Source organism: Equus przewalskii, chromosome 10 (genome assembly GCF_037783145.1).
Source record: "Equus przewalskii isolate Varuska chromosome 10, EquPr2, whole genome shotgun sequence".
Lineage (NCBI taxonomy): Eukaryota > Metazoa > Chordata > Mammalia > Perissodactyla > Equidae > Equus > Equus przewalskii.
In genome coordinates, this window is record NC_091840.1 from 21,700,664 (window position 1) to 21,714,180 (window position 13,517).

The 13,517-nt window shown below is 39.7% G+C and overlaps 1 protein-coding gene across 1 annotated transcript; it reads left to right on the plus strand.

Annotated features, from left to right (window-relative positions):
* Positions 1-1,074: 1,074 nt before the first annotated feature.
* On the plus strand, positions 1,075-12,065 carry KRT39 (keratin 39). The gene is made up of 7 exons (XM_008539625.2): positions 1,075-4,598; positions 5,442-5,524; positions 6,158-6,314; positions 6,967-7,128; positions 7,241-7,366; positions 8,693-8,913; positions 10,288-12,065. The coding sequence occupies exons 1-7, from the start codon at positions 4,131-4,133 to the stop codon at positions 10,547-10,549; spliced, it is 1,479 nt and encodes a 492-aa protein (XP_008537847.1). The 5' UTR covers positions 1,075-4,130; the 3' UTR covers positions 10,550-12,065.
* The last annotated feature ends 1,452 nt before the right edge of the window (positions 12,066-13,517 follow it).

Genomic DNA, 13,517 nt, shown 5'->3' on the forward strand with positions numbered 1-13,517 from the left:
AAGTCTCACAGACGGTCTGTCTGTCATCCACCTGTTCTCTGCCCTCCCCATGGTTTCTTTTCTGCCTTGATTAAGATTGTAGCAAAACAAAAATGTTTCTGTTTAACAGTTTCCTCAGCATCTGTAATAATTTCCAATGAACTAAATCCAATTTGGTCTCAGAAAGATACACACAACTACCTTCCATGATATACAATATTTCACATAGATTAATTAATCTAGTTGTATGTTAGGAGTTAAACATATTTTCAGGTTGGGTTGATTATGCAACATCAAAGTGGAACTTAAGTAGGAAAATCTCTTTAGTAGAAGATAACTACTTTGGGGGTTCTTGTGTTACTTTTAGCCTTTCACAGCTGTTTTTGCAATTTTTGCATATTATGTTAAAGACATAGGTTAATTCTAGCTCTGACCATTTCTTGGGTTAGCCACTCTGTTCTAAATTAGATAGCTTTCCTTCTAGTCTTTTTTTTGGTACATTTTTAAATTTTGAACTATGTCAAACACTTATTTTTTCAAGTCAAATTTATCCATTTTTTACGGTTTCTTGATTTTGAGTCATTGTTATAACAAAATTTTCCTGTTTTCTTTTATCACATCTATGATTTCCATTTTTCACACGTGAATCTTTTATCCATTTTGAATTCAGGTATATGAATAAAGTAGTGAGCATTCATATAGCTACACAACTGTATCAAATCTTGACTTATTATGTTAACCATAATTTATTGGGATATAATTTTCATACAATAAAATGCATCACTTCAAAGTATGCAGCTCCATGAAGTTTTAAGAACATACACGGTCAAGTAATCACCCAGATAAGATATAAAATAGAATATCAAGATGTAAAATACCAACCTTGAGAGTTCCTTCCCAGTCAACTCACCTCCCCCACAAGGAGGCAACCACTCTTCTGATATCTAACGCTGTAGATGAGCTTTGCCTGTTCTTGAAGTTAATATCAATGTAATCATACTGTTTGTACTCTTTTGTGTCTGACTTCTTTAGGTCAACACAATGTTTTTGAGGTTCTTCCATATTGTTGTGAGTACCAGTAGTTCATTCTTTTTTGTTGTTGAGTACTACTCCATTATATGAATAAATCACAGTTTGTTGATCCATTATCCGGCTTATGAGCAGTTGAGTTGTTTCCATTTTGGTGTTATTAAGAATAAAACTGCTATACGCGTTCTTACACAAGTCTTTCTGTGTATATATGCACTCATCTCTCTTGGGCATATACCTAATCATGAAATTGCTGGGTCAAAGTGGAGGTTCTTTGTCAGAAATGTATATCATGAATATTTTCACCCAGGATGTGGCTTGCCTTTCACTTTCTTAGTGGCATACTTTGATCAGCAAAAGATTTTAATTATGAGGAAGTTCAATCTATTTTTATATGAAGTATTCTCCATGGGTTAGAAAGCTTTACTTAGAGCAAGATTATGGAGATAGTCTTCCATGTTTTCTTCTAAAAACTCAATATGTGTAACCTTCACATTTAAGTGTTTAATTCATCCTGAATTAACTTCTATAAGTAGTGTGAGGTAGAGCTCAAGATGTATTAATTTTTGCTGTATAATTACCTAATTGATTCAGCAACGTTTATTGAAAAAGTCTATCATTTTCTCATTGACCTACTTTGGAAACTTTGTCAAAAATTAATTGACCGCAAATGTGTGAATCTATTTATAGACTCTATATTCTTTTTCATTGATCTATTTGCCAACCCTTATGCCAATATCACACAGTGTTGATTATAGTGGCATTATAGTAACTTGTACAAATTTACACCCATCAGCAATAAATAAGAGTCTGTACACAATACAATGCATTTGTTATCAAACTTTGATTGTTTTAATCTGATAGGTGGGAAAAAAAATGCTATCTCACTGTAGTTTAAATGCACCTTTCCTTTCTTATGAGTGATATTGAGCACTTTTTCTAAGGCATTTTCTAAGTGCCATTTGTATTTTCTTTCTGGTCACCATCTGTGGCGTAATTGCAAATATTCTTCCCTAGTGTGTCGTCTGTCTTCTGATTTTATAGGTTGTGTTTTCACACATGTACAAATTATTTGATATAGTCAAATTTATACGTTTTTTATGGTTTCTTAATTTTAAATTATTATTAGAAAGGTCTTCTGACTGCAAACTTATGAAAGAATTCTCCTATGTTTTCCTTTAGCGCATTTATGAATTCATTTTTCACACCTGAATGTTTGATCAATTTGTTATTTGTCCTACTGGAAGGAATGATTCCAACATGCCCTGCCCTGCCCCTCACCCCAAGTGATATAGAATTGTCCCCAAATTGCATATAATAGTCCATCTTTTCCCCATTGATTTTAAATGTCACATTTATCATATACTAAATTCCAAGCTGTTTGAGAGTCTGTTTCTAGACTTCTTATTCTGTTCTATTGGTCTGTCTGACTATTCATGCATTAATACTACGCTATTTTAATTACTGAGGCTTTAAAACATATTTTAATATCTGGAAAGATTTGTCTCTCTGTGGCTTTTCTTTCCTAGAATTTTCCTGGCTATTCAAATTTGTTTGATTTTTCTTATAAAACTTCAGAATTATCTTGTCTATTTGGAAAAAAATCAATTTTTGGAGGATCCCAATAAATTTATTGGGATCTAAGTTAACGTAGAGACAACTAACATTTTTGTAATGATGAATACAGTATTTCAGTCCAAGAACATGATATATCTTTCCATTTATTCTAGTTTTTTGTCCTTCAGTATATTTTAACATTTTATTCATGTAGATCTTGTACCTTCTTCATTAAATTTATTCCTGCATATTTTATACTTGTTGGTGCTATTGTAAATTGTGTTTTTCCCTTACATTGTGTAACACGCAGAATAATGGGCCCCTGAAGATGTACATGCCTCAATTCCAGAACCTTTGACTATGTTAGGCCACATGACAAAGGGCAAGCAATGTTGCTAATCAGTTGACTTTAAAATAGGAAGATTATGCTAGATGACGCAAGTGGGCTCAATAGAATCACAAGGATCCTTAAATGTGGAGGAGGGAAGCAGAAGAGTCAGTGTCACTGATGCTATATGAGAAAGACTCCACTGGCTGTGGCAGCTTTGAAGTTGGAAGGAGCCACGAGCCAAGGAATGTGGACATCCTCCAAAAGCTGGAAAAGGCAAGGAAACTATTCTCTCCTAGAGCCTCATAAAGGATCAGGAGCAAATAGCTTTCTTAAGAAAAGGCTGAATAAGTACTCCTGAGAAAGAACAGATACCTTTTAACAAATCATAATACAACAGAAAACATAAACCAACACCTAGACAAATTTTGGGCTAATATAATACCACAAGCAAAAACGGAGCACAAAAAAATGTTATAAAATGTGGGCTTTGAAAAACCGAAAGGTAACCAGCCTCTTTTCCAGGAAATTTCTTGTTAGCGATCAAACCCGACCGGGAGAGATAGAATAGGAATCTAGCAATTTCCTTTTTTTAAAGCCTTATTTAGGACTAACATTTTAATCCATACTCCGAATGAAAATGGGAAAACAATTGGGCAGATCAAAAAAACAATGAAAACAGGAAAATCAACAGGGCAGAACAAAATAAAATACTGATTAATAAGTTCACCAATAATTATCAGATATTAATAGTTTCCCCTTTCTGGAGAATAAAGGAAAAGAAGTATGGATTCATTCCTGATCAAGCTCAATGCCAGGTGGAGAGGTCAACAAGGACTTAATGAACTTAGTATACTCACATCTGCTTAATGATGGATGCTGTTAGAACTGTGACGACGGTTCCTTTTGAAGACATAATGTGAAGCTCTGGATCCAATGATAGGTAGTAGTTGTGACGGGTAATAACTTAGTAACAGCCTAAATGCACATTTTTATGAGACAGGTAACTCTTCCCAGGCAAGTAAAAAGCAGACTAATGAGATGTTCCTATGGGATTTGGTATAAACATTAGAAAGGAAAACATCCTTCCTGCTGTGACACCACCTAGAGGAAAGGCTATATAAGCTCTTCAAAGAGGAAAAAGCCAAGAGGCTTGGAGTTCAGACTCAGTTGCAGTTGCTTGAGCTTTCCATCCAGGGGAGCATAGACTTTGAAAAATCAAAGCTGGGCACACACTATGGATACCAAATGTTGTAAAACAACTATTTCTTCTTCAACACCACACCAGAGGTGCTCTAGGATTACAGATTTTAGGGCTATCTCTTCTAACACCAACTGCCAGCATGGTGGTCTTAAAGCCAACAGCTGCCAACCAACTGGCCACGTTCGGAGGACCACCCACATCCAGGGCTGCCAATCCACTCCTTGCTTGTGTCTCACGCCCGTCTGCTTAATAAGAAGCTTTAACACCTGTCCCTCTCTGGATGATTGTGGCCAGTGTGGTGAAGGCATCAACAGTAATGAGAAAGGGACCATGCAAATCTTGAACGACCGCCTTGCTAACTACCTGGAAAAGGTGCGAATGTTGGAACAAGAGAATGCTGAACTGGAGGGTAAAATCCAGGAAGAGTGTAACAAAGAGCTCCCTGTCATCTGTCCTGACTACCTGTCCTACTACACTACCATTGAGGAACTCCAGCAGAAGGTAAGATTCTTAGGAACCTGTATAATCAAGTTGTGGATTGACGCTCTCGAAGCAACAGTCATTTGCTAAACTTGAATAGATTTAGTATCTTTTGTGCTGAAAAATATTTTCTAGAATAAGAAAATCTCTTGTATGAAATTATCCTCTGGAGGAAATATTCAGAGTTTTATACTTTTTCATTTTCCAGTGAGACACTCTGCTGTTATAACCAGATAACTCAGGACCAAAAAGTGTTAACAACTCATTGCTGTCATTTCTTTAACAAAAATAAGAAAACGGGGATCTGAGAAAATGAATTTTGTTTTAGGAAGTTCCTAAACACATTAGTTCTTATCCATTTTTCAAACATCACGACACTTTTCCTCTTTTACGCTCATTTCATCATCTCCAAATTGCCTAATTTCTTCCCACACCAAACCTAAGTTTCCTATGCAGGGTATATGCTGATGCCACACAGGCCGGATTTATTCCAGATATTTACTGAGCACCAACAACAGTGCACCAGACATTATTCCCAGCTCTGGGAGAACATCATGCTCTAAAGTCCCTGCAGTCATGGTGTTTCCATTCTAGCGGGTCATGGCATGCTATGCAGATTTAGGATACATTTTATATTTCAACAGCAAAACATATAGGAAAGTTTTTATTGAAGTAATTTTTGCTGATATTTTAGGAAAATAACAAAAACTGTGACTCTCCAAAGTTTTCCAAGCTTCCTAAGTATAGCTGCGAAACACCTAACTAGCCTTTCGCTGTTAATTGAAACACACACAAGCCCCTTGGTTTTTAAAGAAAGAGATCTTGGTGTTTGTCTCATTTGTGTGTACAATTTCTTAATTCTAGATCTTGTGTACCAAGGCTGAGAATTCCAGACTGGTCTCACAAATTGACAACACCAAACTGGCTGCCGATGACTTGAGAGCCAAGTAAGCTCACCCAACACTGTCGTTCACGGCAGAATTAACCCTGTGTCTGAAGCTAAACACCCCCAATAAGATTATCCCCAAATCTACCGCCTGTCCTGCCCCATACCATGTTGGCAGTAGCCCACAAAAGACCTTCAAATTCAACAAATGATTAAGATGAATAACTGCTCACACGCATACAGTACCTGTAGTTTCTAACATATGAACCCATCTGATTAATAGTTCAGTAAAATAGGTAGGGCTGATATATTGTTACCCCATTTAAAGTGAGAAAGCTGTGGTTTAATGGGTTCAGCTATTTATCCAAAGGCATACAACTTGCACAAGATGGAGCCGAAACTTGGAACCAACTTTGTGTCTTAATCCAGCGCTCTTTGCACTTACACAGCATTGCCTCTAGGGGCAGGAGGAGGATAAATTCCCTCATCTCCAAGAATACCACTGTGGCATCACTCTGGCAAACTAATTTAGGAATGATAAATAAGTGGTGAGTTTATCACATGGTTTCACCTCTAAAGAAAATAAAATCTGCAATGGAAATACAGTAAATGAGAGGCCCAGAGGAAAATGCAGATGGCCTGATTCATGCCATCTCCCTTCTAACGTCTTTCTTTTCATGTCTCATTTTTAAAGGTATGAAGCCGAAGTGTCCCTACGCAAGCTGGTGGAGGCAGATGCCAGTGGCGTACAGCACATCCTAAATGCGCTGACCCTGGGCAAAGCTGACCTGGAGGCACAACTCCAGTCTCTGAAGGAGGAGCTCCTTTGCCTCAAAAACAACCATGATGAGGTTAGAGAAAGGCCAAGAGAGTCGTTACAAGCTAAGCCTCTAAACATACCATCAATTCCTTTGAGTTGAACTTGACAAAGGGTGTCCCCACTAGACATTACTCTATTTTTTATCCCTCATAATTCTTACTACCACTGGTTCAATGTGTTTCAAATCCTTTGCCTATAACACAATATCTGAAGCCTCCATTGTCCTCTCCAGCTTTTCCAGGAGAAGGAAGAGACCCAATTTTCCTGTCCTTGCAGGTTTCCTGTCTTTTTGTAAGCAACCCTACACAGACATCTGCAACTACTGGTATAAGTCAATATTGACATAAGCCCATATTGGCATCATAGAGACTATGGTCTCTCGTAAATTCCACCTATATGCTTCTTCACCCATTACTCATTCCTGGAAATGATCCAAATTCTTTAAAACCCTCATCTTGCTAGTCAATTCCTTTTAATGTTGCATATATTTGAACACATAGTCATATCTGAAATAGCCTTAAGTCGTTTTATAGCATCTCAATAGCACCTATAAATCATGTATTCCTTTATTGTGGGCTAAATTTCAGACTCAGTTAAGCTAAATTATAGCTGTTAGGCTGAAACAAGAACACAAGGGTGTCATCTATTCACCAAGTGACTTCACATTCTTTTTCTTTCCATAGGAAATCAATTCCTTACAGAGCCAGCTTGGAGACAGACTCAACATTGAAGTGACCACTGCCCCTTCTGTTGACCTAAACCGGGTTCTACAAGAAATGAGATGTCAGTATGAGTCTATCATAGAGACAAACCGCAGAGATGTGGAACAATGGTTCAACACACAGGTAGGGAGGGTAGAAAAGTCAAAAACAAAAAGTTGACATTGTATTTCCAGGAGCCCTTTAATCAAAGTCATGTTTTCCCTCAAAATATCCATGGTCCTTGACTGTGTTTCAGATGGAGGAGCTGAACCAGCAGGTGGTGACAAGCTCTCAGCAGCAGCAATACTGCCAGAAGGAGATCACTGAATTGAGACGCACTATGAACATTCTGGAGGTTGAACTTCAGGCCCAGCATCGAATGGTACCCGACAAGCTGACCAAGCCTAGCACAGCAGTGATGGCAACAGCCCCTGACACCTGTGTGTTGCAATATTTCCCAAATTGTGTCCCTCAGAACAACAGTTTCTCTGTTTTTGTTGAAGAGTCTATTGCCAAAAAAGGACTTTATGGTCAAATAAGCCTGGGAAATGCTAGATTAAACAAAGGTTAAACAGGATACCTTCCTGCAGGCCTTTCATAAGCTGATGTACATCATGAATCGCCAAGAAAGGGCTATCTGGTATTCAGCATTCCAAAACTTATTTGACTGTGGACTCCTTTTGTTAAGAGAATCTCATGGCAATAAGGATCCATGGAGTACACTTTGGGAAACACTAAGAGAGCATTTTACTATATGCAAAGAATTTTTACAAACTATCAAATTTACAAAATAATCTTATAAGGGAGATGGCATAATTATTAAGCCGATTTTACAGACATGGCTCAGAGAGCGAAGGTGATTTTCCCAAGCCAAATCCAATATAAGTTTCACCTCGCCTATTTCATCAATGGAGACACTGAGAACTCAAGGCATTAAGTAGCTCGTCAAAAGTCAGAAAAGAAATAAGGGTCTGAGCAAGAATGCAGGTTCCAAAGCTGGAGCCACTTCTGCGTCATTCTACTGCTTCTCTGAAGTAGAAAACTTCTAAATGCTCTGATATTAAGGGTATTAGGAAGACCTTACCCCAAAGCTGGTTTTGTCACCAGCTAGTCACGTGACCTTGAGCAACTCATTTAACCTCTTTAACCTCAGTTTTCTCATCTATAAAAATTGGAATCATCATGCAAACAATAGATTTTTAAAACCTAAAATTCCATTATGTGTAGACTTACAGAATGATAGAGCAGGAAAGAATTTTAATCATCAAAGTTTCAACTCTTATATTTTACATAGAAAGGAATTGATCCGGGGAGAGAATTATTTACGGCTAAATGCTGCTCCCTTCCTTTTTAAGGTACACACACTCATAGAATGAGGTGCCATGGTAAGTGTTTTTAATACTAGGTGCAAAATAAGTTGGAATGTTTTTTCTCACGTAGGTAGTAGGAAAATCTGGTAGGAGATTGTCAAGTGATTAAGAAAGAGGAAGAGAAGTAAACACTTAAAGGGAGGCCAAAAAAAAAGAGGCCAAAGGAAAGCAAACTTTAGCATAGTTGATCATTTTGTCTTTGGATTTATTTGGTTAGGATGTACTAAGAGGGCTTGGAGATTCATTACTACCTGTCATAAAGAAACCACTGTTTAAAATGATACAGATCACAAGTGACCTGGGCTCATTATAAATCCTCCTTTTCTCCTCCGTGGTAGAGAGATTCCCAGGAATGCATCCTGGCGGAGACGGAGACCCGCTATGCGGCCTTGCTGGCTCAGATCCAGTGTCTGATCGATAACCTAGAGGCTCAGTTGGCAGAGATCCGATGTGCCCTGGAAAGACAGAACCAAGAATACGAGATTCTGCTGGATGTCAAGTCCCGGCTGGAGTGTGAGATAACCGCATACCGCAGCCTTCTGGAGAGCTTGGACGGCAAGTATGTAAAATAAAAACAACTTCTATGAAGAAGATGCCCACTCACACATATGTACTACCACCGGCAACACAGGACAAGTGCTTTGATCTTCTTGCTAGTAATGGGGAGCTTTGGATGGAAAGGTCCATACACTCTCTCCAGCTGTGCGTTTGGGCACCTACACTTGTCACCTAGTCTAGCTGAGCTGAGTTCTTTTGAAGAGCCAGTGCACCAGTTTAGTTCCTTATAGGTTTTTTAGCTTCTTAGAGTTTTAAAAAATTACTAGGTAAAAAATAGTTTCCCCAAAGACAAACATTCCTGGCAACTTACAGATTTTTCCCCACTGAGATGACATCTGAATTTCATGAGACTGTACAGGACAATCCTGCTCCCTTTGGATTAATATTCTGCTCACACTGAAACCCCTAATCTTGTCCACCCACTTGTCCTTGATGCCAATAGCATCATGTACATATGCATGTGTCAGCATTTTTTTTGTAGAAGTTGTAATGTTTTTAAATGATAAGAAGCTAACCAACCCCTAAGGAACTGACCTAGAACACAGAGCCCTTTGAAGCAACCCACTCCAAACTAACACTCCGAATGCAGACTTAGTTATAGTTGCTAAGGAGACCTCCCTCCCCCCCAAAAATCAGTGAACTCTGCTCACAGCATTGTCTTAACTGGCATGTCCACAGGCTGCTAGCACAGTGTTAACCAGTGCTATCGCTTCGAGGAGCTACAACATACCAGAGTGCCTGGAATCATCAAAGAGAGATGAGGCTTTCTAAAAGGAGTTCTTGCTGTTAACAGCTTCCAAATCCAATTCTCTAAAGATGATTCATTTAGAGACACCCAGAGGGCACTTTGGAGCTTCCTGATGAAGCACCGAGGACTCTTCGACAGATGGGGATCAGTAGTATTATGAATGACTCCCTGACAAGGAAAATATCTGATTAACTTCCTTTCCTCAGATAATAATCTCTTCCAGTTGTCCCTTATCACTGTTGATTCTATCAATTTAGTTCCCATTATATCCATTCTGCAGATGAAAAACTAAAGCTCAGGAAAGTTAGCTGACTTACCAGAGGTCACCAGCTGACAAATGACAGAGCTGAGCTCCACCCCAGTCTTTGACTCCTGGTGTGGTCGTCCACAATGCTGTGGCATCGACTGTAATGGCGGCTTACATAATCTAAATATTTCTAACCCTAGGATGCTGCTTTCCCATGGATCTAGCCTGATTCTTCTTCTTCCACTAAAGACTGTATAAAATGAGTGAATAAGCATTAGGAAGCACTTGTTTTGAGTACTGGAAAATTAACCACTGCCATTTTTCTCCATGGCCATCATTGCCTGCCCTCAATCCCAGGTAAAATTCTGTTTTTTCTCTAGGCTTCCCTGTAACCCGTGTGCCACCAAATGTGAGCCTTCAACTTGCATATCCAGGAAGGCCAGAGCCATAGAATGCACAGCCCCAGTTTACACATCATCCTCAGCCCCCCGTGGGGTACGCAAGCCCTGCAGAGCCCGTGGAGGCCTGTCCCGGATCCTGGTTAAAATCTGCACCATCACCAAGGAGATTAAGGACGGGAAAGTCATTTCTTCTCATGAGCATGTGCGGCCTTGCTTCATCACCAGACCCGCCACAGTCTAACATCCCAAGATGATGAAAATGACCCTGCTTCGCGAAAGAGAGGCCAATTCTTCCTCCTGCCAGAAAGGTTTAAGAACTCCCCAGTCCCTTCAGGTACTTCATTTCTTTACCACTACAGTGGGTCCCCGTTAATAGACAGAATATCTTTCATTCTGCTCCTTCCCTAAGTTGCTGCTGCCAACATGATAAAAAAATGACATTTCTCTGGGAGCACACATCCCATTTATCTGAGGGACGAAGCTGATGTGTAAGCGCCCAGGAAGGTGACCTACATTACGTGATTCCACAGGTGATAGGCAGGTTTCTCTTTTGTTTACTCAAGTCTTGTTTACTTATGCTCTTCATTAGAGCCAGTCAGACAAGTTCTAGGATTGTTTTTGGCCATGCCACCTGAAGGTGAAAAGCCACAACCTTCCCTTCTAAACTCCTTTTTTGGATGTAGAAAGAAGCTTGTAGGGGAAAAGCACGAATAGGGAACATTTCGTTCCCTTGAACCCACAGTCACAAGTCTGAATCCTGCTGAACTTTGCTGTTTCAATTACTGTTTATCCATACTCATACTTTACCATCCCCAAGATATTTTTGAAGATGTCCATGTTCTCCAAAACTTCATGAGCCATTAGGCTCTCCAAATATTTTCATCAAGAATCTGGATAGTTCTGGGGAGAAAATCTAGAGCATTCTGAAGAAATAGCATGGATCCTTTCACCAAATGTTTGCTATTTCTCTTTCTATTTTTTAGGGAGTGGGAGTTGGTTCCAATTTTTTGACAAGGGACATGTAGCTGGAACTCTCAAGAAATAACCCTGCCCCTCTGTCTTTCTGAGACGGGTGACCATGAAAACAAATAACTTAGATTCCTGCTTCAATCTAACCATAAGAGAGAAATAGACTTGATATCCACAAACTTTGCAGAAAAGGAATCATGACTAATTGCTGCTTGTAAGCCCAAGGGAGACCCAGCGTGAGAAGGCAACTTTTATGTACCAACCATTATCATAGCTTCTTACAGTAGGGGCACAGAGGGTTTAAGGAATTCCCTACAAAAATTATTTGACGTTTCCAGAGGTTTTAGTAAATAATTCCAAATCAAACACAGAATGTGGAGTCAAAAGGCCTGAAGTCCTGAACTTGCCACTTCCTAATGGTGACCCTGGGCAAAACATTTAGCCTTCATCAAGTTTAGTTTCCTTGTTTGTTAGATGTGGATCATGCCGACTTCACAGGGTTGTTGTGAAGATCAAATGAAATTGTTTAGGTGATGCTGCTTGGTACGCTGAAAAGCACTACAAAAATGTTATTTTTATGTAAGCTTTGCTTTTAGCTACAGCCCTAGACTTCATTGTATCATTATTATCTCATGTTAAAATTCTTTCTCCATGAATTTAGTTATCCAGTCATGATTTTGAACTTTTAATAGTGTTTGGTTTTGGGAGTGGTGGTGGGGGGAAGAAGAGAACAAATCTCCTGTGATCGAGCCCACAGTTCTACTCAATAAAGCATTTTTGAAGTCTTAGGGTATGTATCAGATATCAAGTTGGTGGCGGATGACCACATCAAAGACAAAAGCATTGTCCAACTCACAGCTCAGCAATCCACTTCCTCCAGACAAGTAACAACTTACACAAGCACGTGGAATGCAGAACTCCCAGAGTGAAGTGTTTTCCATCAATAATTTCTCTCTCATCTGAACGCCCAGATTATCCTTAGTCAATATTTAACTGCTTACTATCTCAGATTGGAGTGCGGAAATATGGAAAGAGCATGAGGCTTGGACTCAGAAACCCTGGGAGAGAGTCTCAACCCAGCCTGCGTGTGTGTCCTTGAGTAAAAGGACATAACAACATGGGCCCTGCTGGCTGTGTGGCTAGAAGGATTAAATGAGACAATGATGGTGAAAGAGTCTTGCAAACCATAAAGTGCCACACAGAAGGGAGTTTTTACTCCCTAAATTGAAAACCAGGCATACGTCATTTCCTTCTATAACTTCCTCCTTTGTGTCCGGTTCAGTGACGGTTCCCGGCGGAACCGATACATACCATCAGTGCTAACTGGGAAACCAACTGGTGAGAGGCCAGAGACGTTCAGTCTGCTCTGAGTGTGATTCCAACAGGGCTCAGGGTTGAGGAACCTCGCTGGACTCAGGCTGATGCAGCAATGCCATTCTCAGTTTATCCCAGAAGTAGGATCTCCTCCTCCCACTCAGAGCAAAGTACCCCTCATGCCTTCCCTGATCAAAATAAATTATTATAAACTGCATGGTAAAGAGGGGGTTTGACCACTCAAAGGCTTATAGATTTTTTAATTGTTTTCTCTGTATAAGGGAATGTAAAACCATCTGCTGGACACTGTATGTGAGTAGTCAAACCTTTTAAAGGCAATACAGGGTCTGGATTGTCACCAGGAAGCTAAATCAGTATCTTATACAGCCACAGGAGGGAGTTAAAGGTTTTTTTTTTTTTTTCAACATAGTTTCGCAAAGGCCAGCAGCAGAATAGAAAAGGTGCTGATGGAGAAGGAAGGGGGAATTCAATACAAGTATAATTTTAGCACAGCTCAAAAGACAACCATGAATCAGGAAATAGCATGGTCTCTGGAACCCGAGTTCAAATCCTACCTCTGCTTCTTCAGTGTGAGACCTCAAGCTGGTTATTGAACCTTTCTGAGCCTCACTTTTCCCATCTGTGAAATGGGGATATTAGTAGTGCCTACCATCAGATCGATGTGAGACTGAAATAAACTAAAGCATGTAAACTACTTGCCATAAATGTGGCTCCAGTGCAGGCCTCTTTGGGAGACAGTGCTGTAGGGGTTAATAACAGTAATAGCTGCAGTGTGCTGAGCCCTTACTGTGTGCCAGGCCCTGCACGGAGCCTTTTTCACATGCACAGCCTCTACTCATCACCACAACCCCACAAGGCAGCTCATATTACTCTTCTCTCTATAAGATGAAAATAAATCTCAGAGA

Bases quoted from the DNA above. Each gene is read 5' to 3' on its own strand.
- KRT39 (XM_008539625.2), top strand. From the start codon at position 4,131: ATGGATACCAAATGTTGTAAAACAACTATTTCTTCTTCAACACCACAC. The intron at 6,315-6,966 runs GTTAGAGAAAGG...TTCTTTCCATAG, and splicing joins TCAAAAACAACCATGATGAG to GAAATCAATTCCTTACAGAG. The intron at 7,129-7,240 runs GTAGGGAGGGTA...ACTGTGTTTCAG, and splicing joins AACAATGGTTCAACACACAG to ATGGAGGAGCTGAACCAGCA.